We start from the raw sequence: 26,509 nt of genomic DNA on the forward strand, positions 1-26,509 counted from the left end.
ATAGAACAATGATTTATGTCAAATCAACTGCTTTTATTACAATCATAAATCAGAAAATATGATTTATGTCCCAGTAAGTAATGAAAACAGTTAAAAAAGGAGAAAAAGGAAAATTTAACAACCCTAGATGATAAATGGCCAGAGAACTAGGAGCATAATTGGATTCTCAATTATATAATTTGCTATTGACACTTCTGCATGAGGCTGACACTACTGATTAATAAACACTAATGTAATTACTAGGGAGAGGTTTAATTCTAAGGCTGTGTGAAATCAATTAACAAGTTTAAAGCTATTTTCTTTGATAAGGTGTTCCTGGAGTTTTTTGCTAGCTTAATTCTGCCCTAGAATCTCAGTAACCTGGTCTTGCTTCTAAACTACAGACAGATGTAAAGCACATGTTTCTGGTAATCTAAGTTGTTGTTTTTTTTATTCTGAAGTACAAGTCAGTAAAACTTGTATCTATGTGATTAGCAATCCTGTTTCTTAACATTGAAACTCAGGTATTCAGCTGATTTTAAGTTATAAATTCTTGCATTTTCAAACATGGATCTCATTGTACACATCTTAAATGAAACAGATGTAGATTCAATTCTGAACACTCAAGGACGAGCTTTAAGATGTAATTTTTTCACAGCAGTTCAATAACATACATGTGTCATAAATTGCAAATGAAACCTTAAAATAGCAATAGCACTTAGACTTATATAGTGCTTCACAGTGCTTTATAGCCCTCTCTAAGCGGTTTACAGAGTCAGCCTATTGCCCCCCCCCCAAATCTGGGTCCTCATTTTATCAAATTCAGAAGGATGAAAGGCTGAGTCAACCTTGAGCCTGGTGAGATTCGAACTGCTAAATTGCAGGCAGCCGGCAGGCAGCAGAAGTAGTCTGCAGTACTGCATTCCAACCACTGCATCACCATGGCTCTTATTACAAAATAACCCAAGGAATATCATCAAGCATCTTCTCTATGGTTAGATACCCTTCTCCTTTCTTCTGCAGCTTCCAGCTTTTTCTGGATCTCTCCAAGGGACACATCTTTCTTCTTTGGAGAGGCTATAGTCCGGGGTGCTTCCGAGACAGGAGATGGCGGCTTTAAGATGAGTTCAAAAGCTTGGCCAGAGGCACGTTTGTTGATATGTTTGACTTCCATATCTGTGAAGGTAAAGTTAAAACATCTAATTCAAATGGTATATCAATAATAGATAATTTGTGGAAGTGTAAGGACCATAACTCAGTGATATGGGTAATTTTCACTAAAATAGATGCTAGAGAAAAAGCAGTACACTATACAGATGGCTTATATTAACAACAGGGTACTACACAATTTTATTTTGGTCTTGCAAGAATGTACTTTGTTTGCTTAGGAGCCACAAAAAGAAATTGATACTACTAGTTTGAAATCATTGTAATAGGCTGATTTTTTTTGGGTGGGGGGAAGGGTTAAAGTATAAAATTGGTATCCTTGCAGGAGTTTAACACACCCATTCAGTCACTTAAACCTCTCTCAAAACTAGAGAGAATTGCCAAGAGTCTTAATTTACCTCAAACTCATTAAAATGAAAATGAAAATGAAAATAAAAGAATTATTGGGACTCTAGGAATGCAAATAGGTCTGTGATTACCACAGTAATGAAATCAGTGATAAAATATACATCTTTTCGGTCCTGAGTTAATGTTTTAGAAATAGATCACATTATACCCTCTGCTTTCCTAATATAACCTGGTATTATTCAGAAAAAAAGAAATGTTAAAGCTTTTTATACTAATATCAAAATATAAAATAACGAATGTGCATTAAGAATATATTTCCCATCTCTGGAAATTGCATGATCAGTTATGATGCAACTAATGTATTAATTAGTATATTATAGACATTTTACAATTATAGTAAAACCTAAGACTTCTCTAAAGGAATATAAGCTATGTCACTTTACTGAATGTAGATATTTTTTATATATCATGATTTAGTTGAATGGTAATATTAAAATATTAATTTTAATAATAATAATAATAATATTAAAGTTCTCTTAGGACAAGCGGTCAGTATTATAACTACTGTGCTCAGAGGTATCTCTACTAGCTTCTTCTATCAAGCTTCCTGTTCCTTTGATTCTAAACCCAACAATTAAATAGAAAGTTAGTGTACTGAAAAGCAAAATGTTTTTAGCATGCTTTTTACTTACAAGAAGGTCTCTGAACTCAATGTAGACCCCTCAGATATCCTTAGAACTTAAAAACGTGAATGGGTACTGATCAGTTCTTTGTAAAACATTTCTATTTGCAAAGATACAACCAGGAGGATAAGAACGTGTGAATGATCAGAACTGCCCAAGCTGTTTTTCTATCAAGTGGAATTTTATAATCATAACATAATAGTCATTTTGTGAGAGTTTTCATGACATGCTCTCAATTTCCAAACATGATCATAGTTTGCCATACAAATTTTACATTTAATCAGGTGTCAAATCAATCTTTCCAGTATGGTGCTTTCTAATATATTTGACTTCAGAATCCATAATCCTGTGCTGTTTTGCAGCATGGGAAGAGATGTCAATGTATCTTGTAGGTTCCAGGTTAGAAATCATCGTTAAATAACAAAACAAGAGGAAAATGTTCATCTCCCATGGAAGAATAAATAACACTTCACTAAGGAAAACAATTGCTGCTGAAAACAACTTACCATCATATGTGTATATATTAATGTTGCGAGATTCTGGGTAAAAACAGGAGCAGATCAAAGAAAGCATGGACAGCTCCTTCATCTTTTCTTTATAAGCTGAAAGGGAAGAGAATGGATTAGTCCTTTCATATTATCTGTTTACAGAGTGTCTTGATTTAATTGATTAATCTGCTCAGACTCCAGGCAGTGAACTTAGATGACAAATTTTAACTCTGGTACCTTTGTGAAATTAATTGCTACTTGATAAAAATATCTAATAAAGTGTGACTTTTTTAAAAAAGGGTTGCTTCTTTATCATTGAAGTATGTAAGAATAGGATAGGATAGAATAACTGTATTGTCACTTTGAATGTAGACTAATCAGCATACATTAAAATGAAATTTCATTGCATACAGCTCTCAAAGAATCACCATCTCCAATATATACCACATAACCATGACAAACAAACTAATACAAAATTATGCATATAGCCACATATATTATTTTACACAGAGAAATGACAGTCTAGTTCAGATGTATAGCAATAGCAATAGCACTTAGACTGATATATTGCTTTATTGGTTTACCGTGTAAATGGACCCGGGGGGGCGGTGTCCTTATAGATACAGATCAGCATATCCCGATCCAGAAAGGGACGCAACTGGCGAATCAGGCGAACCTGATAAAAGGCCTCCCTGGTCACAGCTGTCAGATGTTCTTCCAAGGACAGCCGTGCATCAAGGAGGACACCCAAGTTGCGGACCCTCTCTGTGGGGGCCAAAGACTCACCCCCAATAGTCAGCGATGGCATCAGCTGACTATATTGGGACACCGGGAACCACAGCCACTCGGTCTTGGAGGGGTTGAGTCTGAGCCTGTTCCTCCCCATCCAGATCCGCACGGCCTCCAGGCACCGGGACATCACGTCAAGGGCATCATTGGGGTGGTCAGTTTACAGCCCTTTCTAAGTGGTTTTACAGAGTCAGCATATTGCCCCCAACAATCTGAGTCCTCATTTTACCCACCTCAGAAGGATACAAGACTGAGTCAACCTTGAGCCTGGTGGGATTTGAACTGCTAAATTGCAGGCAGCCAGTAGTCAGCAGAAGTGGCCTGCAGTACTGCACTCTAACCACTGCACCACCGATGCTCATGTATACATATACATGGCAGTGGTGGGTTGCCCCTGGTTCGCACCGGTTCTATAGAACCGGTAGTAAAACTGGCAGGAGGCTCCTCGCACTGACCCTGATGTCATCAAAATGCAGAAGAGCGCATGTATGCGCAAACAAAGCAAGCGCATGTGCGTGGCCCCGTTGCAAACCGGTAGTAAAGGTAAGTAGAACCCACCCCTGGTATATGGCGAGAAAAATGAATCTTGCAAGTTTACCAGACAGATGGAAATATTTGCTCTTTCTGGTACATTCCCACACACGCATCCTCATTTCAAGGCCACAGCAGTAAACAAGAATAAATCTTTCTTTTGTAGGTTCACTTCTGCCATTACCTATAATGAGTTAAGTTCTCCAGCTAGCAAATGTTGTGATGGAAGAAAGCCAATAATTGCAACAAAGCCCTTGATTTCTCTGTTGCAACTGTTTGTCGTATTATATGTCTTGAGTCTTCCAACCTAGTGTCAAAAGTGCCATGATCTATCCTGGTTGCCAGCTTTAAAGGAAATTCAGAGAAAAAAATATCTTTTGGCCTTTCACTCAGACAGGTGACTTGACTGGCTCAGCTCCTATTCATTCTCATAATGTTGTTTTATATTTGGGATGACAAGCTGCTAATATGTCCAGAGACAGGAAAGAGAAAACAGGAGACTTCACTTCACCCACACAAACAGAAAGCTTCTGGTGCAGGGTGAAATCCAGAAGGTTCTGACAGGTTCTAGAGAACCGGCAGCGGAAATTTTGAGTAGTTTCAAAAACCCGCAAATACCACCTCTGGCTAGCCCCAGAGTGGGGTGGGAATGGGGATTTTGCAGTATCCTTCCCCTGCCACGCCCACCAAGCCACACCCACCAAGCCACACCATGCCCACCAAGCCATGCCTACAGAACCGGTAGTAAAATTTTTTGAATTTCACCACTGTTCTGGTGGACTAAGGGAGTGAAGCCTTACTTCAGCCTCATATTCTGCACCCTCTCATGAAGATTTCTCTGAAGCCATATTTCTCTACTAAGAACACAGGGAGAAATGAAATTCCTAGTGATTATTAAAATGTAGCTTATGCGCATGAAAAGTTTTCCTCCCAGATGAGAAGTGGCTTGCAGCTCTTAACTACCTATTTTGTGGAACATGAAATTACATCCACATCATATCTGCATGTAGCCAAGCACAAGTAATATGCTTTGATATGCAAATAATTACATTGGGTATGCAATTCTGATTAATTTTTATTTTGAGAGAATTTTATCACTCCTTTCCTGCTGTATGAGAAAATGTTTCAGAAATTCCTCTCAGTTATAACATGGTGAAGTTCAAATACATGTTCAGAGTTACACATATAAAGTCATTAATAATTATTGTGGCATTGAAGTTATAAATAAATAGGTATACACACACTCCTAAGCTCTTTTGCCTTCTTGCACTAATAATACTGTATATCAGCTTCTGCACACTCTGTCTTGTGATATCTATGTACAATATAAAGGCATCACTTTGGTTGTTTGAATTATGTGTTATCAAACAAACGAACAAATCGTTGAATTGACAGAAAGCGATAAGTCTTTCTCTTGTTTCTGTTCCTAGGACATACAGTCCAGCTATGTTGTCCTCCTTACTATTTCCAACTTCGGCATTCCAAATCCAGTAAATTTTGGCACATCTTGCTTGCATGTTCTGTTGTTTTCAGTTTGAAGTTAATTACAAAATTATCAGCTTGTTCTTCTTCATCACTGGTTGGAGCATAGATAATTGCCAAATGACAGGATTCTCCATGAGGTAAAAATTGTGTTTGTTGGTCATTAACTGTACTGTAGCCTAGTACTGTCCTTGCTATATTCTTTATGACTGTGAAAAACAGCACCATTTCTTTTTTCTTTTTGTGTCTTTAGTAGTAAACAGCATAATCCTCTGGCTGAACAGGGCCAATTCCACCGCAATGCAATTCTCTGCTGCCTAAAATGCTAATTTCATTCATTTATCTTCCACTGTTGAGCTTTCCCATGTTCATTTCATCTTCCATCTGTATTTATACCTTTGGATCTTTAAATTGTATTTTCTTGTATGGCAACATCAGTAGCAGATATTCTGATTTTAATTAGCCACATTTTAAACACTATTAGTATTCCAAAAGATCTTAACGGAAGATCTTTTTCCTCAGTAGCATATTGAGTGCCATCCAAAACTGTATGAAAAGAAGCCTTTGCCATTGTTACTAAATTCACCATCCATGTCTGGCTTCATTGCTGCTTAATATATTTTTAATTTTTAATTATATTTTAATTATTAAAATATAGGAGACAGAGGAGCACTAGAGGGTGCCTGCTATCTATTTTCAATTTATTAGTTTACAAAATGTGGCTCACTTGACGAATTTCCACCTAGCTCGAGTGAGAAAAAATCGTTTTCCTACTGGAGAAGATTGTTTTCAGTGGCTGAGATCACTGAATGGTTTCGTTAGAAGAAGTCAGATAATGCTCACATTCTTTTATGCAAAGGAATGGAATCTATGCTCATTTGAAAGATGCATTATTTATTTGTTTTCTTTATTAATCACATTTGCCATTCAGAGACTCAAGATAGCTCAGATTTTCTAAATAGGTCTGATTATATCTTCTTCCACAATTAGCACCAGTTGAGAAGATTGCATAATTCATAAGGTGATTAGATCTTCTGGATGGATGTATTAATTTGTATACATTTACTAACACAAATAAAAGTTTCAGAGAGAAATCCCAACCCCACCATAATTGGACGTAAATGTTTGCAAGGGTTTTTTATTATTATTATCAAGAAGCGTCTTTCTATAATTCCAGATACTTTGTGCTCACTATTGCACTTTTACATTGTGATAAAACAACAAACAAACAAACAAACAAACAAACAAACAAACAAACAAACAACAGACTGCAGCAATCAAATCAGGGGTGCTAACATCCCAATGGCCACTGTAGGACAAGAAATAGATACAGAAGATACTAACTCTTGCAGACCAAATCTAGTACCCAACAAGATATCCCTTTATCTTTCAGTCAGAAAATGGAGAATAAAACAGAACTTCTTTTCCATTCCTCTTCCAGGAGGTATTTCAATATTTCCAGCCTCGTACTGTCAAGTGAGCCTGATAATCTACATTAAGAACTCAAGATATCATGCAAACATAATGAACAGCAAATACAGACCTGGGCTACAGCTGCCAGCCAGGTGGATTGGCCCCTGTAAATTGACTTATTTTCCATGTTTAGGATACCTCATCTAAAACTGGGACTAACCCAGCAAAACCAGAATGTCTAGTCTCCTAATTATTCACACAAAAGCAACAGAAATGGAACCATATGGGATTTAGTGCGCTGCAACATGAAAACTGGTCTGTATCTCCGTTTTTCCATTATAGTTGCTTGAGGTTTTGCACAGTTGCTACAGATAGACAATTAAAGTTCCACTCAAGTGCATCTATGGAATGGTCAAAAAGTCAAGATGGTGGTTGTAACCATACAATCAAACCTTACCCCTTTTATATATGCATCAATATTCCATGCCCATACAAAGGGCCATGATTTTGATTGTGTTGCTATGACTGCTTTCTTCTATGTTTTGATCCTTCCTTGGTGGATGATCCTGTTTCCAGTGCTACAAGAATTGAGTGCTTCAGAACCTTTTCCAGACCTTCAGAGGAAGAACTATATGTGATATGTTGGCTGCAACTACACTAGCCCAGCCACTTCATAAGATCATCTGAGCCTCTACAAGTCTTATGGCCATAAATGTAAACCATTATTTGTTCTATTTCTTGTTTGGCTAGCAAAATTATATTCATTTCTCCCCCCCCACTTGTTTTAATTTTAGAGATTTATTTTGCCCTTCAAAACAACTAATGAATTAGATTGTACATTTAAACAAAAATACATGCATTAAATCCATAGACTTACATATCTATCATGCCATTCCCTTTACAATGTTATGCAAAATGAAGGAAAGGAAAGGAGAGGGAAGAGAGGAGAGGGAAGGAGAGGAGAGGAGAGGATAGGAGATGAAAGGAAAGGAAAGTGAAGGAAAGTAAATTAAAAGAAAGGAAAGGAAAGGAAAGGAAAGGAAAGGAAAGGAAAGGAAAGGAAAGGAAAGGAAAGGAAAGGAAAGGAAAGGAAAGAGCTATTCACTAGACTTCTCCATACCTTTTTGTCCTTGTAAAGCTTCTGTGCTTTCATTCATAATCTCCTTCATACATTCCCTTTTATTCTTTAGATTTCTCACTTCTTTCTTTTTGAGAATAGCACGTAGCAATAGCACTTAGACTTATATACTGCTTCATAGTGCTTTTACAGCTCTCTCTAAGCAGTTTACAGAGTCAGTCTATCATCCCCAACCATCTGGGTTCTCATTTTACCCACCTCGGAAGGATGGAAGTTTGAGTCAACCTTGAGCCTGGTGAGATTCGATCTGCCAAATTTCAGGCAGACGGCAGTCAGCAGAAGTAGCCTGCAGTACTGCATTCTAATCACTACGCCACTGTGGCTCTTATCATGTGAACTCAATCCAAAAAATGGCTTTTCCCATCTTCTGTTTCCTCTTGACACATATTGATCATTTAACACATTCCTTCAGCATCCATTCATTCTTGATCCAATCTCTACTTATGTTACTATACATACTTCTTAAGTATCTCATTACCACATTATTCAATTTATGTGTCATCTAACATCCTTCCTTCCTTCCAAAACTGGGGAGAAACACATTTTTACACTCAGCCTCCACCCCCCGCCCTTTTCTCCTTTCCACAATCATTCATTCCTCACACAGACCACATACAACCAGTACCTTTCCCCCAGCATCTTAAAATTTCTTCCTTTATTTTCCAAAATTCTATCAAGCTATCATCATGATCATCATCCTCTAGTTTTTAACCACTAAAATTGTTCATTTCATGTTTTTGTCAAATACAACTACATTAATTTTCAGATCCATGCTCATCATTACACCAGACAATCTAACATTTGTTGCAAATTATTTAGTTCCTCAGTCAATAGCACGCCATCATCTGCATACAAATGTACATGAACATTCACATCCCCAAACACCAGCATGTCTATACAGCATGATAGAGAGAAAGAGAGAGGGGGGAGGGGGAGGGAGGGAGAAGGATAGAGAGAGACAGAGAGAAAGAGAGAAATTTGCATTAAAAAACAGGGAACACCACATGTCTCAATCTTATTCCCTGCTCAGCACTGAAGCAATCACTAACATTATTCACACTTATGTTTTATTTTTATCCTACATATGTGTTATTATGCTCAGAATTATTCCATAAACAAATTCATGTTATCATAAGGTTTCTCCTTCTAACACCCCCTCAATTCAAATAGAAATAGAAATAGAATAACAGAGTTGGAAGGGAGTTGGAACCCCCTGCCCAGGCAGGAAACCCTACACCACTTCGGACAAATGGTTATCCAACATCTTCTTAAAAATTTCCAGTGTTGGAGCATTCACAACTTCTGCAGGCAAGTTGTTCCACTTATTAATTGTTCTAACTGTCAGGAAATTTCTCCTTAGTTCTAAGTTGCTTCTCTCCTTGATTAATTTCCACCCATTGCTTCTTGTTCTACCCTCAGGTGCTTTGAATAATAGTTTGACTCCCTCTTCTTTGTGGCAGCCCCTGAGATATTGGAACACTGCTACTATGTCTCCCCTAGTCCTTCTCTTCATCAAACTAGACACACCCAGTTCCTGCAACCGTTCTTCATATGTTTTAGCCTCCAGTCCCCTAATCATCTTTGTTGCAATTCAATTTAATCCCAAATCATTTCGTCACCTTTATTTTAAATTACTGTCATTCTTCTGGAGGGTTCCAGTTCAGTCCTCTTTACCCAGTTCCAGGATATTTTAAAACTATATTTCAGAATTACTCTGTTTTATTTAATCTTAACCACCCCTTTCTGTCTTTAATTACATTCTACGTACTCATCTTTTTACTTTCTATGCATGTTATAAAGTACCTTTCTTTCCATCCTCTTTCTTCTCAAAAATTATTCTCCTATATCATTTTTCCTATCCTCAACCTCTTTTAACTCTTCCTTCCCCCAAGCATCTTTTTCTCATTAGTGTGACTCTGCACAGTTCTGTGGCATTCTATAACATAATCCTTCTCTTTTTGTTCCAAGTGCTTCTGCACCCTTGTTGCTTATATTCATGTACCATTCATTCGGTTGAAGGATTAATCTATCTTTTAATATTGCTTTCTTAAAGGCTTCATGTCTAGTCATCCAGCAGTCATGCTACTTTCACATTAATTTCTTTCACTAGTTTGTTTGGTTCCATATCTATTTTTCCCAATTCACGTTTGGCCCTGTCCAAAATGACTCTCATATCATCCCTTTTTCAGCACTGGTTCTCTTATTTTTATCATAAAAATATTAATCAGTTTTGCTTTTTGATTAATTTCTTTGCCAGCTCTGTATATGAATAAAATTATACTTATCTGAAACAAACATTCTTTATTTTCGAAGCAGATACTCACTAAGTAGTCCACATTCTCCTTCATTCTTGGGTCTCTGAATAGCCAGATATTTTTTTTGCTGTCTTCTCTCATCTCATTCTCATCCATTCATGCAATTTAACAGAATAATTCCCCAGATCACATTTATTCAGAATGTTGCAGTTCTTTCTCAAAACCCATGCTATTTTTGTCTATCATCATCATCATTCTCTGAACATAACATGCTTGCCACCAACCTATAGATTTCTATTTTGATATGCATGCAGAAAAACCCATGACTTTGATTCAGACATTCGAACATCTATGTTACCTCTTAGAATTAAATCTACACTGGCATATCTTTTCACTGATTCATAATCAGATCTTTTTGAGATCTATTGCATTTCCTTTTCCCACTTAGTTTACCAAACCCGAACATATTTTTCTTTCTTTAATTTCATTCAATTAATTCATAACGTCCCTCATTTATTCTTCATATATTGTAAGTTGTAATCTTCTGGGAGGTATAGTTGGTATCAGATTGGCCATAAATATGGATTTGAGGAGTTCTTGGTGCTCACTGAGTGTAGTCATTTTCTTACAGATGTTTCATTACCTAAACTTGGTGATATCATCAGTGCTAGTCTAGGTAACACAATCTGCAAGAAAACAACCAAGCCCAGAGAGCACCAAGGACCCTTCATTTCAATCTTGAACTACATATATTCTCCTTTATTGGTAAATATTGATCTTTCCAGTCATCTTGAATTTGGCCAATGGAGGCTTTTGGATAATTGAAGCTTTCACATTATCACTTTCTGTGATAAAGGTGTAGATTAGGTTATCAGTCTTAGATGTACATGCACCCAACACCACTCATTGGGCAATATTTTACAAACATAACTAAAATCTAGATTTACACCAAGCATACTCACATTATTCTATACCTAGAGCTTAACTTGCTAGCCAATACTCTGTTGTTCCACCAATTTGGAGCTAATACATATTCAAAATACCTTACTTCAACATTAAAATAAAATAAATGTACTCTAATTTTTAGACTTTATATTAAACTTTAGTTTAAACCTCAGTATTCATTAATTATTATAAAAGATCATTTCAACAAATGTAAAAAGCATTAGGTAAAAGTCAAAGTACAGAAAGACTTGATTGGTGCTTGACTCATGTTTAAATATAAGATCAAAATCACACTATTTTCTTTGCAATAGTACGGAAATCATTTCCATGGACTTTCAGTTAACCTACAACTATGCAATTCCCTGGGCATCTTCCAACCAAATAGCTCATGAAGCCCAGATAAGTCTACATGTTATCATCTATCCAGGCTAAAAAAAAGGAAAGTCAAGAAAAAGTATATAAGTATCAAGTATAAAAACAATCAATTTGTTAAAAAAAATGAATATACCGAGTTACATTGATTTTTCCTTCAAACAAGAATATTACTGTAAAATATTCTTCAAGAGATTCCAGGCTGGTATCTTTTAAATGTATATTTACAGAGTTTAATCTAAGAGATACATAAACAAATGACATCAGTGATGATTATAACATCAATCTTTTAAAGTAAAAATTTAAAAATCCATTATTGGCCTTTAATTTTCAATGATCTAGTCTGTTTCTGCCTCTGCTTCTATTGTATTAGTTTGTTTTATTGTTGTCCTTTAGACAACCTTTCCATATGTGTTTGCATTCCAGCTGAATGTTCTGCTTTGTGAGAGACACCACAAAGGAAACAATGAGATTGAATTCTTATGAAGCATGAAATGCAGGCCACCGAAAGGTTGTATTTCTTTTAGCTTCCCATAAATGTATTTACATTGATCTTTCAGTGATTTCATTACCAAGAGCAGTCTCATAAAGTTTGAAGGTTAAGTGATCTGGCTATGCAGGGTGCTTTTAGTTTTATTCTAACCATGCTGGCAGTTTATAGCCTGTTTTCTCTTTCATTGTTGAAGAGACTGTTAAGGGTATTCATTAAGTTAATAAGGTTGCATTCAGTTGACCCTCTTTTAGCAACAACAAAAAAAGAGAGATAAGTACAATGGCCACAAACTTATGTATGTGCAGGGTCCTATCTTCTTTCTAAAATCTGCCTGAAATCTAAAAGAAAAATAAGTATTCTATTGATGGGTAAGGACAAATAATTCTTCATTGTTTATTGGTTTAAAAAACCCCTCAGCAATGTCAAGCAAAAGAGGAAAGTTAATATAAAGGCAAAATAGAGGCTGATTGCACAGGGGTCTTCACAGGGATATTAAGAAAATAAAGTTTAGGTCCGTGACCATGAAATTGAAGCCCCACTTTTTCTTTATGTGTACTACACAATGCATATTAAAAAGTGTCAGGGCTTTGATCATATGGTTCTTTTTTTGATACCACCACTACACAGATGTCCCTAGTCCAGGAGTGAAATCCAACAGGTTCTGACAGGTTCTGGAGAACCGGTAGTGGAAATTTTGAGCAGTTTGCAGAACCGGTAGCGGAAATTTTGAGTAGTTCAGAGAACTGGCAAATATCACCTCTGGCTGGCCTCAGAGTGGGGTGGGAATGGGGATTTTGCAATATCCTTCCCCCAGGAGTGGGGTGGGAATGGAGATTTTGCAATATCCTTCCCCCAGGAGTGGGGTGGGAATGGAGATTTTGCAGTATTCTTCCCCTGCGACGCCCACCAAGCCACGCCCACAGAATCGGTAGTAAAAAAATTTGGATTTCACCACTGCCCTAGTCTATCTAATATTATCTTCTTGCACTCATGTGTTGTCAAACTTCACATACCTGATAGTTGGGATTTTTTAAAAAAAATCATTTTCCAGGATGATAATAATTTCTAAGGGGTGAAAAAGTTTCAAAGAAATGCCTTGCCTTTAATTCCAAATAAGTTCTTTTTTTTCTATATGCAGTATGTATAATGAATATGTATCTATGTTCCCATGAAAGATTCTATTGAAGAAGAAAAATAATTCCACATTTTTAAATTTTAATGATTCAAGTTTCTTACAAATTAAGGGCTTTAAGTATTTATTATCCAGTTCAATCCCACCCTCTTTCAAAACTTCAATAATGTACATATTTATGAATCTTGTCTTTTCCGTGAAAGAAATTATTCTAAAAAACATTGATTACTGCAGGACCACCTACTGTCTTTCGGTTAAGTCTGGATGGAAGTGCTTTCACTGATCCTAGTATTTTAAGTTACTGAAAAGCAATCGTTCAAGTGGTGACCAAAGACCCTGGTGTATTAGCATCAACTCTGACTTCAGTCTATTGTCTTCCAACAAGACTCTGACAGCCTCTAAGCACTGGGAGAAGAGTTGACAGTATCACCCTCACTGCCTAGAGCAGGGGTCTCCAACTTTGGCAACTTTAAGACTTGTGGACTTCAACTCCCAGAGTTCCTCAGCCAGGAACTCTGGGAGTTGAAGTCCACAAGCCTTAAAGTTGCCAAGATTGGTGACCCCTGGCCTAGAGTGCTGATATTGGTTGTTATTGATGATACCACACCCTGAACTATTAAATGGCTTCTTTCAGCAACTTCGTATAGAGGTTAGAAAGCAGATAAAAGACCCCTGTAACACCATGCAAGTCAGGGGCAATTAGGCTGAGCTTTTTCCCCTACCAAAACAGATCATAACTACCCATTAAAGAAGTATTTGAATCATTGTAAGAAAATAACTCCAACCAACAATCCTCATAGGTGGCCCAAAAGTATACCATGGTTGATGGTATCAAGAACTGTTGAGGGATCTGAAAAGACATTGGGGTGGGGTGGGGTGGGGACACACTTCCTCCATTAGGTCCAAATGCAGGTCAGCCAGGAGAATTACGAATGCTGTATCCATCCCAAAAACTGGCCTGAACATTTATATCTTTTTCCTTCAAATCCAGATTCCAAAACATTTATAATTTATCCAGTTTTTTTCTCATACGTTATAACTCCATAGCAATTTTCACTATTAAATTCACTATTAAAATAAAAGCATTATTGAACAAAGCAAAATTGACACATTAACTGATATTAGTTAACGTGCCTGTCACATTATGTATGAGTCTGTAAGCAGATTTTATGTAACTCATTTTATTTGAACAAATGGAATTGCATAAATGAAATTGCTTTTAAGTTGCAAAGTAGTCCAAGCCTTCCAGAATATTGCTCTTTTGTCATCAAAATATCAAGGGAATAATTATCATTCATTTTTAAGTACATTTATCTTACATTTGTATATGCACATATTATTTAAGTTGACAAGACTGGCCATTTATGAGTCAGACGGCTCCTGAAGAAAGGACAAATCCTCTGAAGTGTTTTAAATTGTTTCAATAAATATCTTGTCTTTGGCTTCCTACAGGATTTTGTTTCTTTTTCTCAAAATGCTACTTCTGAAGCTTCCTCTTGAAGCTCTTTATCATTCATTTTTTAAAAAATCAGATTTCAAAGTAATCCTTGTTCTACTCAGGGTAAAGCAAAATGCACACAGGTTTGGTATTGTTTCTTATGGGAATATATGCATCCAACAGCCAGTGTGTATCACATTATTAAGCAGTCTCTTGACTAATTTCTTTAGTCACTGTTTCTCAAGTGGTTTAGTCAACTTGTAATTGACAGCTCAGTTTAAAGGATGCAATGCTTGTCAATTTAAAGACAAAGGTAGCTGTAATAGATGCAGAACGCTTGGATTCTTAATAACCAATATTTCATCTAGTTTGTTTGTTAAACAGTTTGTGAAGTTCCAGGTAGCAGCACTGAGAGATTTCAAATAACAGAGTTATTTTCACAGGATAAGTGAAAACTATCAACTGTACATATAGATAAATGCTCTGATTCATCACCAGGTAAAAATCTATTTTATATGACCCTTTTTGGCAAAGAGGAATGAATCTCAAAGAAAAGTAGCAGTTCACTAATGGCCCATCTTTACTCTTCAGACAATAATAATCAGCACTAAGTAGGCAATATTAACATCAAAAGGTTCCAAATTTCCTTGATCTGAGACACTCTGGATAAATTGCCTTCAACTTCCCTAATTTCCAGCCAAGATGGTCAAATATTATGTTGAGTGCAAATAATGGGAGTTAATTCCAATGAACCTGAACTTGCCAAGTTGGGGAAAACTGGCTTATGCACTGATGTTGTTGTTGCTGTGTTGTTGTTGATGATGTTACTTAGTTTGATAATGAAACTTCTGCAAGAAAAGCACCGACCTCAGGCAGCACCAAGATTCCAAGATTGACTTAGACATGCAGTTGCCACACAACAAAGTTGGCAAAGAAACAATTAAGGGGTCTATGCAGGGTGAAATCCAGCAGGTTCTGACAGGTTCTGGAGAACCGGTAGCGTAAATTTTGAGCAGTTCAGAGAATCGGCAAATACCACCTCTAGCTGGCCCCAAAGTGGAGAGGGAATGGAGATTTTGCAATATCCTTCCCCCAGGAGTGGGGTGGGAATGGGGATTTTGCAGTATCCTTTCCCTGGAGTGGGATGGGAATGGAGATTTTGCAGTATCCTTCCCTTGCCACGCCCACCAAGCCATACCACGCCCACCAAGCCACACCCACAGAACCGGTAGTAAAAAAAATTGGATTTCACCACTGGGTCTATGTGCAGGCATAATCCATCACTGAAAATTTGTATTATGAAGTAGTGGTTTTGGCAGTCTCTTTGCATAGACCATGGACCTGACTCCACGTATGGAATGAATATAGTAGTGCTGGTGAAAGCTTATGCATGGTAACTTATCCATGATTTTTTGTGAGACAGAATTCACAATCAGAGGGATGTCTGTAGAGCATTGTCCAAAAAAGTCAAGACAGTAACTTCAATGTAAAATAACAGGCAGAGCAACACACATCACAAGTAGACAGAACTTTAATTACACTGCTGCAGTTGCCAGGTTGACATATTGGATCACCCCTGTGGATACTCCTGCTTTGCAGACTAACCGAGATAAATAAAATAAACACCTATCCTGTTTCACAGCAGCATTAAAGATCTCCTTATAAAATAAATCCCACAATATGATATTCTGTTCCAGTGACATTTTTAGTACTCTGTGTGAGAAGAGTAATCCCAAATTAAAAATATTCATGATCCATGCCATTGTTCTGCTTTCAGATTCTATTATCTTCTGACACAGTAGCATAATAACTATCATGAGTAAGAAATGGCACCAGCAGAGATGAAAAAGAATCCTGGTTTTGTTTCTGGATTGCCTTGGGATACCCTAACAAAACATGTCTTATCAGCCTTAAAGCTGGTTGAGGTAGGAAATAAGTGTGGGCTTCTGGATTTCATATGCAAATAGCAGACAAAGCTTATCATTATAATTCTCCACTTCACCAAAATATGGTTTCTTAGAAAGGTTGTAAGTTCAGCCTGAAGCTGTAATGCATAAGTTATTGAGTAGGTGTATAAGACTTTGCACTTTAGCATTACTGTACGTTATAGGAGAATTAAATTTCAGAGATCATCAGCAGAACAATTTGACTTAAACCTGAAGCTGGATAATGATAGTAGTTGTATATATATAATATAAAATTTAAATATATGCACTGAATATGTAATGTGGCCCTGTATTCATCTGGGTCTGTGGACTCCTCCCCCCTCTCTCTCTCTCTCTCTGTGTGTGTGTGTGTGTGTGTGTGTGTGTGTGTGTGTGCATGCCTTTGAATCAGTGTGGATCAGAGGTGGTATTCAGCAGGTTCTGACCAGTTCTGGAGAACTGGTAGTGGAAATTGAGTCGTTTGGAGAGTACCACTAACTGTTAAATACCACCTCTGCCTGGCCCCACCCCCATCTATTCTCTGCCTCCCGAGTCCCAGCCGATCAGGAGGAAATGGAGATATTAAGTATCCTTCCCCTGCCACGCCCACCAAGCCATGTCATGCCCACCAAGCCACACCCACAGAACCGGTAGTAAAAAAAATTGAATCCCACCACTGTTGTGAATTCCTGGAGACTGGCTTGACCAATCACTGCAGTTTTCTTGGCAAGACATCTGAAGTGTTTTGCCATTGCCTCTTTCCTAAGGATGAGGGAGAGAGAGTAACTGGCTCATGGTTACCCAGCTGTAGCAGGTCTACAACTCAAAGTTTCCCTTTATCACTGCACTAAACTGGGTCTCCTTTCCACTTTTATAGACAATTTAAAGTAATAAGACAGAAGTATTGTTGCCTATTGGGACACATGTTCATACTAAGTATGACCAGGAATAAATGAATACAAATGGATACACTTTGTTCAAACTGATTTTTTTCAAAGTGGTTTTTCATTACAAGAATATCAGTCCATACCTTGATAAGACAAAAAATATAAAAGTGTTTGCTTCTCAAGCTTTATTGGTAAATAAAATGGAACAAGAAAATAAAAAGGTGACATTATTGCATCTCTTGGACAGTTCTTTTAGAAATGCTATAAATGGAGGCAAAAGTCTACTAAATTTAACATTTGATCCTGAAGTGAGAAAGGTCAATGTACTTTGCTTGAATGAGGAATGATCTAGATTCAACCCTGGACATATCTAGCAGCCATGCTGCTTTAATAAAATATCTGCAGCGGCTGGATAGGTAGGGACTTCCTATTCACAAAATGGGTCTAGGACAATTTGCCTTGGCCATGGCAAGTTGGCCATGGCAAATTGGCCATGGCAAGTTGTTTCATTCTATCACAAAATAGCTTCTGGGTAGCCAAGGCTAGTCCCAAGGCATCCAGTCACCAGGAAGCAAACTAATGAAGTTGTTTGCCTATTTCCTATTTAATCTTCCACGATGGTCTTTAACATTCCATTTTATCTTTTATTTTTTTAAAAAAAATTCAACCAACCAACCAACCAGCCAACCAACACACTTGAAAATAAACACCACCAGGTTGGTGGTGTCCGCAGGTTGCAGGAAAGAATATATTTTATACTAAAGATAGTGAAATGATTCTGATGCCCCCTTTTTATTGCATTTTTGAAACCCTTTTTTTATTCCTTCTATATAAAAGATACCCTAATGAAATATTTTATACAGAAGATTTATCTAAAAATGAATATCTTAGAACTGTTCTATTGACTCATGCAACTCTTAATGTGCTTTGCTTTAGATTTAACATCATGAAACCTCAGAGCTTCTAAATCCCATGGATCCCTCTCTTTTTTTGATAGGTTTCTTACAGACACAATTGTCAAAAATTAAAAATTTAGTATAAATCCTAAAACAATTAAAACACAAACATGATAATCCCCCAAGCCTTGGGAGAAAAAAAAAATCCAGAAAAACCGTCATGCTATTTAAACAATTGGATTATCTGAATCCTTTCAGTCAGGATTCAGACCTTGTTATTGCACTGAGATGCCATTGGCATATTTGTTATTCAGTTCTGCAGGAACTGGGGTGGTAGAGGTGGATCTCTCTTGGATCTCTTGGATCTCTCAGTGGCCTTCAGTATGATCAATCTTCCAATTCTTCTAGACCAATTTAGAGAATTACAGAAACTTACCATCTGTGGTTCTGGGTGGAACTGTACTTCCCATGAGAGTTGATGCACAATTTAGGAGTTCTTCTAGACTCTCAATTCTACACAAAGAGCAGGTGGTAGCTATTACTCGGAGGGTATTTGCACAAGTCCATTTTGTATGCCAGTTGACAGGAGATCCTAATCAGTGTCACTTATGCTTTAGTCACCTTTCATCTGGATTCATCAATGTCTTTTACATAGGGCTGCCCATGAAAGTGATTTGGAAGTCAAATCATGTTCCAGAAGGCAGTAGCATGAGTAGCCTTTCTTGGTATTTGTAACTCCTATAACTGTGCAAAATAAATTTGCTCCTGGTGGGTTTCCTGATGCAGTTCAAGGTGCTGATTATCACCTTTTAAACTCTTTATGACATGGGACCAGGTGATCGGCCTATTATAATAATTTCTGCCCACCCCATGTACCAGAATAGATCCTTTATATTACACAAAGACATTAATAGGATCCAAGCAGTGTGTCCTCTCTTGTCATGGTGCCTACCCTATGTAAAACCATACCGCTTGAAATTTAGATATCCTTGTCTTTGCTGGCCTATTGTAAACACCTGGTTCTTCTCCTGATATTTGGCTGCATTGTAGGATGTGGCCATCCTCATTTTTTTGTTTATATGTTGGCTGACTTGCTCTGAGCATGTGGGATGGTTTTTAAAGGATTTTAATTTGTTTTCTTATTACTGGTTTCTCTATTTGTGAGCTGCCCAGAGTTGTGTGTTAAACAGGCAGTCATATACATTTAAAGATACATAAATAAATATATAAACCCACAAGAGGGGCACAATCCTACCCTTTCTTTATAACTTCCTCCGCATAGACCTACTTCTCTTGTTAAGTCTGGCTCCTTTCCACCCAGGCTCTAACAAAATTGTAAACATTTTATGTCATTAGCATTTCTTATATGGTTTGGAGAGAACCCAAAGAAGTAAAATAAAATAGAAGTGATATCTTTGTTTGCATTTTCTCTTTCACACAAGAAGAAACAATATACAACTCCTTGCACATAAAATGAAAGGGACATTATGGAATGTAGCTACTGGATTGTTATAAACCAGCATCTGCAGAGTATATTCTGCCCAGTCTATAAAGAGGAGGCTATATAAGCTTTCTCTAAAAAGTAAACCTTCAGATAGTTAAAAAGCAAGTTTAAAATCTAAAATTAAAGTGAGCTTGGTTTAACCACAAAGCTCATCTTAGTAGAATAATAGTTGTTCCATGTATTTGTAGATATGATCTCCTAGCAATAAAAACACTGTTTTAAAAACAAAAGTAATATCCCAAAAGTAATGAAAATATCCCAGTGTTTCAAACTATCATAATAGAAAATCAGTATGTTCATTATTAAACAGTCTATTTAGATAACCATGTTCTAAAAAACATCCCATTGATAATTATGTATACTGTACTTTTTATTTCTATTTTGAAATAAAATTTAAATTCCAGGCATGGAGACAAACTTACATAATGTATAGTGAAATATTAATGGGTAATGAAAAATTATTATATTTATAATTGTTATTAATAATATAATAGGTACTATTTTAATAAATAATTGTGATGATCGCCTAATAATGAATAAATGTCAAATTAATTAACAGCTAATTCTTATTGAATAAGCTTACTACTTGTAGTCCTTCGTACATTATGGGGTGAGATTGAGGAACAGCTAATATGAAATGGCTAAGATGTTGAACTAGGATTGGGGAATCTCAGGTACAAATGTATCCCCACTATGGGAGGGGTACAAGGTGGAGAAGGAGGTATTCAGTATGCCACCTTGAGTTCCTGAAGGAAAGAAGCACACAACTCTAAGAAATAAATAATATAATGGATTGCCAAGCTAACTATCTTTTGAAAGAATTTACATGTATATTTATAACATTTATATTTAGCCATATGACTTGACAGATTTTATTATCAATAACATTTGTAGGTATGAGATTATTCCTCAAAAGCTGGATCTGCATCAACTTCCTCAACCAGAGGCTTGCCAGCATGTAGGACTTTTTAAAGTCCTGTAAAATTCCCACCCCAGTCAGCCTTTTAAAAATGCTTAAATGCTATATTGCAAAAAAGTCAATAAAAATGATTTGTTGTGTATGAAGTTTTTAGGATAGATCTAATGTGAATATGAGTGAGTTGGCATAAATCCTCCCTTTATTCATGTGCTCTCCAACTATTATCATGTTCTTTTGGATTTAAAACTGAAGCAAGGTTTACTGAAAAAAAAAACTTTCTGTCTGAAATGTTTCAGGGAAAAGACTCTTAATTATAGGACTCCGAGGAAATACTCCTGACCAAGCTTTATTGTTATTGTGATTGGATAATTGATAATGTGAACAAGCAACCAAGGTTTTATTAAATAATCATTTAGGCTCTTTTAAAAGCAGTCAATATGCTTTTTATATATTCGAAAATGGGAAGGAGTGGCAATTTGAAAGAAGTAGAAAGCATTTTATTATAACAATATGTCAGCATATTTTTCTTTGATGGGTGATTGTTTTGATTTTATATTGGAATAGTTTAGATTTAATTTACCAGCATGGATCAATTATTTCATTTTCCGTTGAGAATTTTTCTCAATGTCAATGAGGTGACCTGAACAGAGCATAACTGTAACTGGTGCCTTCACTTCCTGCAAGGCCTCCTGCTTTGCTTTGTTCTAAAATGAGCTTGTCTGAGGAGAAAGAAAAAATATGGAGGTATCCTGCTTGAGAATGGTTTGGGATCCTTAGTTGTTAAATTTAAATCCATCTCTTTCATGTAATTGGAGCAGATCTGTGTTTAAACGAACATTTGATATCCATTGTTATAGCAATTTGGTTTAATCTCTCAGTCTATTATAAATCACAGTGGAAATAATGTCTACATGGTTTAGAAGAAATGGGAAGATAAAAATTCAAGCAATTTGTTGCCTTATAGATTAGAATTCATATTCAGCTATATAGAGCTGAAAGAAATTTCAAAATGTTTCAAAATCAGTGTCATAATTTTTTAAACTTATCACATGTTATAAATATGAACTTTAGAAAGCAGCATAGGATTACAGAGAAATTACGCTAGCTTTGCCCATTCAATAGTTTTCTAATGAGACTGAATTATGGTATCATAATTTTTAAATTGCTGGAGGACCCAGCTATCTGCAGAAGGTTCTTGAAATTAAATGGAAGACCCTGTGAAATTGAGTCGAGGACCCTCATTGCTCTGCCCTAAAGCACCAAATGTTTTATCAAATGACTCAAACTTTTGAAATCTAGTTTATTTCAATTAAAAGTAAAGCACATGTTTAAATCTCTCCTATTTACAGTACATCAGTGGATGAAAATAAAAGTGCATTTTTGGTTAGAGCTTGCTTATTATCTGTATTAGGACAGTCTGGAAGAAAATATGAATATGAATTTGCAATTAGGATGTCAAAAATTTGGAAAATAATATTACAAATGACTAAAAACAGCAACAAAATATAACATGGCAATTAAAACCCTTTTCAAATAGGCAGTCCCATTTCATAACCTCAAAGGTTTCCAACAGTGAAAAATATACATGAACAAAAGATATAAACATCACAGTTTAACCAATACAGTCACATTATCCCATTCTCTTTATTGCTTAATAAAAAGGTGCTGAAACAATAATGGTTTAACCTGCCTTAGAAGACCAAAAATGACTTTTTCTAAGAAGAGAGTCTCATTCAACCTGATTTTGAAGTAATCGCAATTTTGCTCACTCAAGCTTCCCAGCAAGCACTCCTGAACAAGGTGCAAAGTAATTCTAGGTGACTGATAGCTAAATGTAACGTCTCTATCGAAAGACTTTATAACAAATCTTTTATTGGCAGTAAAATGTTAAGTTAGCTAAAGCTGGCTCTAATTATTTATTATTATTTATTTTATTTATTAATGAGATTTATATGCCGCCCTAACTCCAGCCGGACTCAGGGTGGCTCACAACAGTAAAAAACATCTAATGAAAAAGTTAAAAGAAATTAAATCCAAATCTCATAATTTAACAGTTAAAAGTGCAATTAAGACTAACAAGTTAAAAATTAAAACCCCATCAGTCAATTAGATGCTTCCTCCCTTTTATTTCACAAAGAAATACCTCTAAGGATATGCAGGTCCCTTTTTTCACCATTTAAATATTAGGGATGTGCAAGAGTTCTTTGCACAAATTGTTCCATGGAATATTTAGTGTTGAGATGCTTAAACTGCACCGTAACTGTGTCTGGTATTTTGATCCATGCATTGGATGAAATAGGGCTGCCTAGAAATGGTGGTTGCAGAGTGGAGGAAAGCTAAGGATATTGGTGGGTGGTGGAGGAGGTGGGATAAGCACGTGTGATATATTACCCTGGGACACTGATGGTGATGACTGAAGGACAGAAAAAAAGGTGAGGGACAGATGGGAGTATGCTGCACCAAATATTATGGAAGAGAAAGAAGACACATAGAACATTACCATTCTCACCTTATCTGAATTTTGTTTTGTCTGAAACCTGAAACAACTGAGATGCTTTGGGTTTTGGTTTAACCAAACCAAGACTGACCTGAAATGGTTCAGCAGAACTTCTGGAATATGATGGTTTGTTGCCGGGATTCAAAGCAAAGCATTCTCATTTCATGGACACACATAGCTTTAACTGAAATTGCTTCAGGGGGACAATATTTCCACATATATTTCCATCTTTGAGAATAATGCACCAAAACATAATAGTTCATTGGAGAATTTCATTGCAAGAGTGAGAATTCACATAGCTGGCATGGCAAGCAGTTGCCCTGCATCATGAATGAGGTAAAATCTATTATAAGTTCTGTATCTATGTCTTTATCAGTTCATTACTCGATTTTCCCTAGAAGCACATTTTGTGTATTATAAGTAATTGTAGTAATTGCTTTTAGATGCATCAATTACAGACTTCCATCTTCATGAAAATCAACCTCCTTCTGTTTTGTCTAATCCCTAACACTCATTATCCAGTTGCCTTAGATTGAATACCACATCTTTGCTGTTATCCCAGTAGATTTTCCGAAGATTTTAATTATAATTTAACAGATTCTTCCTTATCCCTTTTCAGGAGAAAAGTCCTAGGACCTAGACCCAACACCCAACCACCATCAAGGGGGGGGGGTAAGCAGTAGTCATCCCCATATATAGGAGAAAGAGAGGGAACAGCTGGATGTTGCTTGTAAATAGGAAAAAAAAGTTATTTCAGATTTAGCTGAGTTAGATAATCAGATAAATTAGATAATAAGATTTTTCCCCCTAAGAAACCTCCCCCCCCAGTTGAGACTTAAGAATGAAGTGTTATTAATGGAATGAGAAAAAATGGAAATGGATGTATAAAATGTAATGCAATTAATTATCCAAGGAACACAGGACAAATAGCTGCTTTTACATATAATAGCAAGAGGACGGAATAGCTGGATCTATTAATCAGCAGACCTCTGGATGCCTCTCATCAGTATTCCAGGAGTCTTTTTAACCATGGTGCCCAAATTCAGAAAAGGGGCCTCCTGCAGCGATCTGTCTCTGACCAAGGAGGTCAAATTATCAATACTGATTTCCGGATTGCTGCATTGGGGAGGGAAGGGAATGGGTGTGAGCAAGCACTGCGGGGCTGGCCAGAACCTGATGGCTCCTGACTGCTTGTATTAGCATATGCAGCTGTCTGATGCCCTACCCTCAGGAATAACAAAGCCCTCTTCCACCAGGTTGGAAAACAGAGCAATATTGAATGAAAGGGCATCTGTGGGCATCCATATCCATTCTGAATGCGTCTAGGAAGACAACATCTGTGCCTGGGCTTTTGTTTCCTGGAAGCAAGTGCAGAGAAACTGATGTTTTCTTCAATCCTGCCCTGATGAGTTATGGGTGGGCCAATTTAGTAAGTTAGTATTCTGAGAAAACATCTCTTTCTTAATGCTTAAGGAGGAAGGGATGTGATTTTATTTTTAATTATTTTTTTTAAAAAAGAAAAGTCTGCCAAGTGTCTGATGTTATGATAGCCAGTCCATTTCTCTTCTGTGCTTCCTGAGAATCACCACACCCTTTACTGCAGTATCACTTTTCTCCACGGGCTTTCTTGCAGACTCAGGGAAACATAAAAGAAAATAAAGGCTAAAGAGAAAGGGGCTTGGAGGGAGGGGAAAAGATGCCGTTTCAGCCATTTGCACTTTGCAAAACTCGGCTAAAATTGGAGGATTCGAGGTAGGATCTTGATACCCATTGGTAAAGCATGGGGGGTTATTTTGACACTCCCAGACCTGCAGTCCCGATTCCTGGAGATCGCTCCGGCGCACCGCAACCTTTCCCTTCTAAGATGCAAAGGGCGGGAGCGTGCAGTCCAGGGGTGTGGCGGAGGTTTATGGAGTCTGCATGGAAAAATAAAAAATAATAAAGGCGGGGCGGGGGAGGGGGCTTTGCTCTAGTCAGACAAAATAAGACCAAACTCGCTGGAGGCATCGTAATGAGTAGGCGATTGCTGTATAGAGAAAGGGAAGAGGAAGAGGAGGCTAATCCAAGTGACCTACTTCAGGGCACACAAACACACACCGGCTGCACACCGGCACCAATGGATGCAGCAAACCAGCCAGAGCATTCGGAAAAATCAGCGTCGGTGCCACGGAAGACATCTAGGGGAAGGCGGAGTATGTGCTTTGATGTCCTCCGCTCCCTTCGTGCGTCTTTCTCGCTAGCGGGGGGGGGGGGAGGGGGGAGGGAAGCAGGGAGGGGCGAGTTCCCCCGGGGCTCCTGCGAGGCGGTGGCGCGCCGGCGGCTCCGGCGGCGGCGAGATGGGTGGGGTCGGTCTGCATTGTGCTCGGCTGCTTGAACGGGTGGCGTCCAACTCTGCAGGTGCGCTCTCGCCGGGAACGCCCGGAGCCCGGGCTCAACCCGAGCCTTACACAAAGCCCTGCTCGCCAACGCCGCCCCAGCCCTAACTGCCTTTGCTGCCGAAAAACAAGCACACACACACATACACACACTCACAAACAAACACACACAGACAGAGCTAGCAAGTATGACACAAACGCACGCCTCGCTTCCACCTTCTGCCCCCCCCCGCCGCACAAAGGCACGCGAAAGCAACGCGTTTACTACATTCTGCTCCCGACCTCTCTTGCAACAACCCTCGCCAAAGGAAATGTTGTCCGTCTCCATCGCATCCACGTGGCGGGCGGGTTGGCTAGGGAAGGCGGCTGGCCAGCTTCCCCCGCACACCCGGTGCAAAAGTCGCTCCCCCTGGTTCTGAGAAAGGGCGGCGGAGACCCGAGCGACTGGGCAGAATCGGAGGTCAGAGCGAGCGATGGGGAGGCTTGGAAACGAGCCAGCCCAAAACACACAATAAGTTTGCTGTTTTGCTCTACCTTACCCTCCCCAGTCTGCCACAGGGGTCCTCCAGAAGAGTATTTTCTTAAGCCCCTAAAGGGACCCCTGGTTTATCCGACGTTAAATCGAAGAAAACAGGACTAAGATTTAAGTCGGACGGCATCCAAGTACTTCGGTTGAAATGATTTGGGAATCAAGCTATTAAAAAAAAAATCGATTTTTTTTTAAAAAAAAAAATAATCTTCAAGTAAAGCATAGATTTAAGATCACGACTGTTTAGCTCTCTCCCGATTTGGCTTTTAGAAAAACCAAGGCTAATAATAATAATAGTAATATAATAATGATAATAATAATAAT

At 37.6% G+C, this 26,509-nt stretch overlaps 1 protein-coding gene across 1 annotated transcript in view; it reads right to left on the reverse strand.

The window, feature by feature from the left end:
• STMN2 (stathmin 2) overlaps positions 1-26,509 on the reverse strand; it is a 34,709-nt gene that overhangs the window by 8,070 nt on the left and 130 nt on the right. Inside the window, exons 2-3 of the mRNA XM_070942181.1 lie at positions 2,684-2,779; positions 983-1,155 (exon numbers count right to left, since the gene is read on the reverse strand). Of these exons, the coding sequence (XP_070798282.1) occupies positions 983-1,155; positions 2,684-2,779 (269 nt within the window). The remainder of the gene's footprint in view (positions 1-982; positions 1,156-2,683; positions 2,780-26,509) is intronic.

This window comes from Pituophis catenifer, unplaced genomic scaffold (genome assembly GCF_029215685.1).
Source record: "Pituophis catenifer annectens isolate HBS135680 unplaced genomic scaffold, rPitCat1.0.hap2 SCAF_3, whole genome shotgun sequence".
Lineage (NCBI taxonomy): Eukaryota > Metazoa > Chordata > Lepidosauria > Squamata > Colubridae > Pituophis > Pituophis catenifer.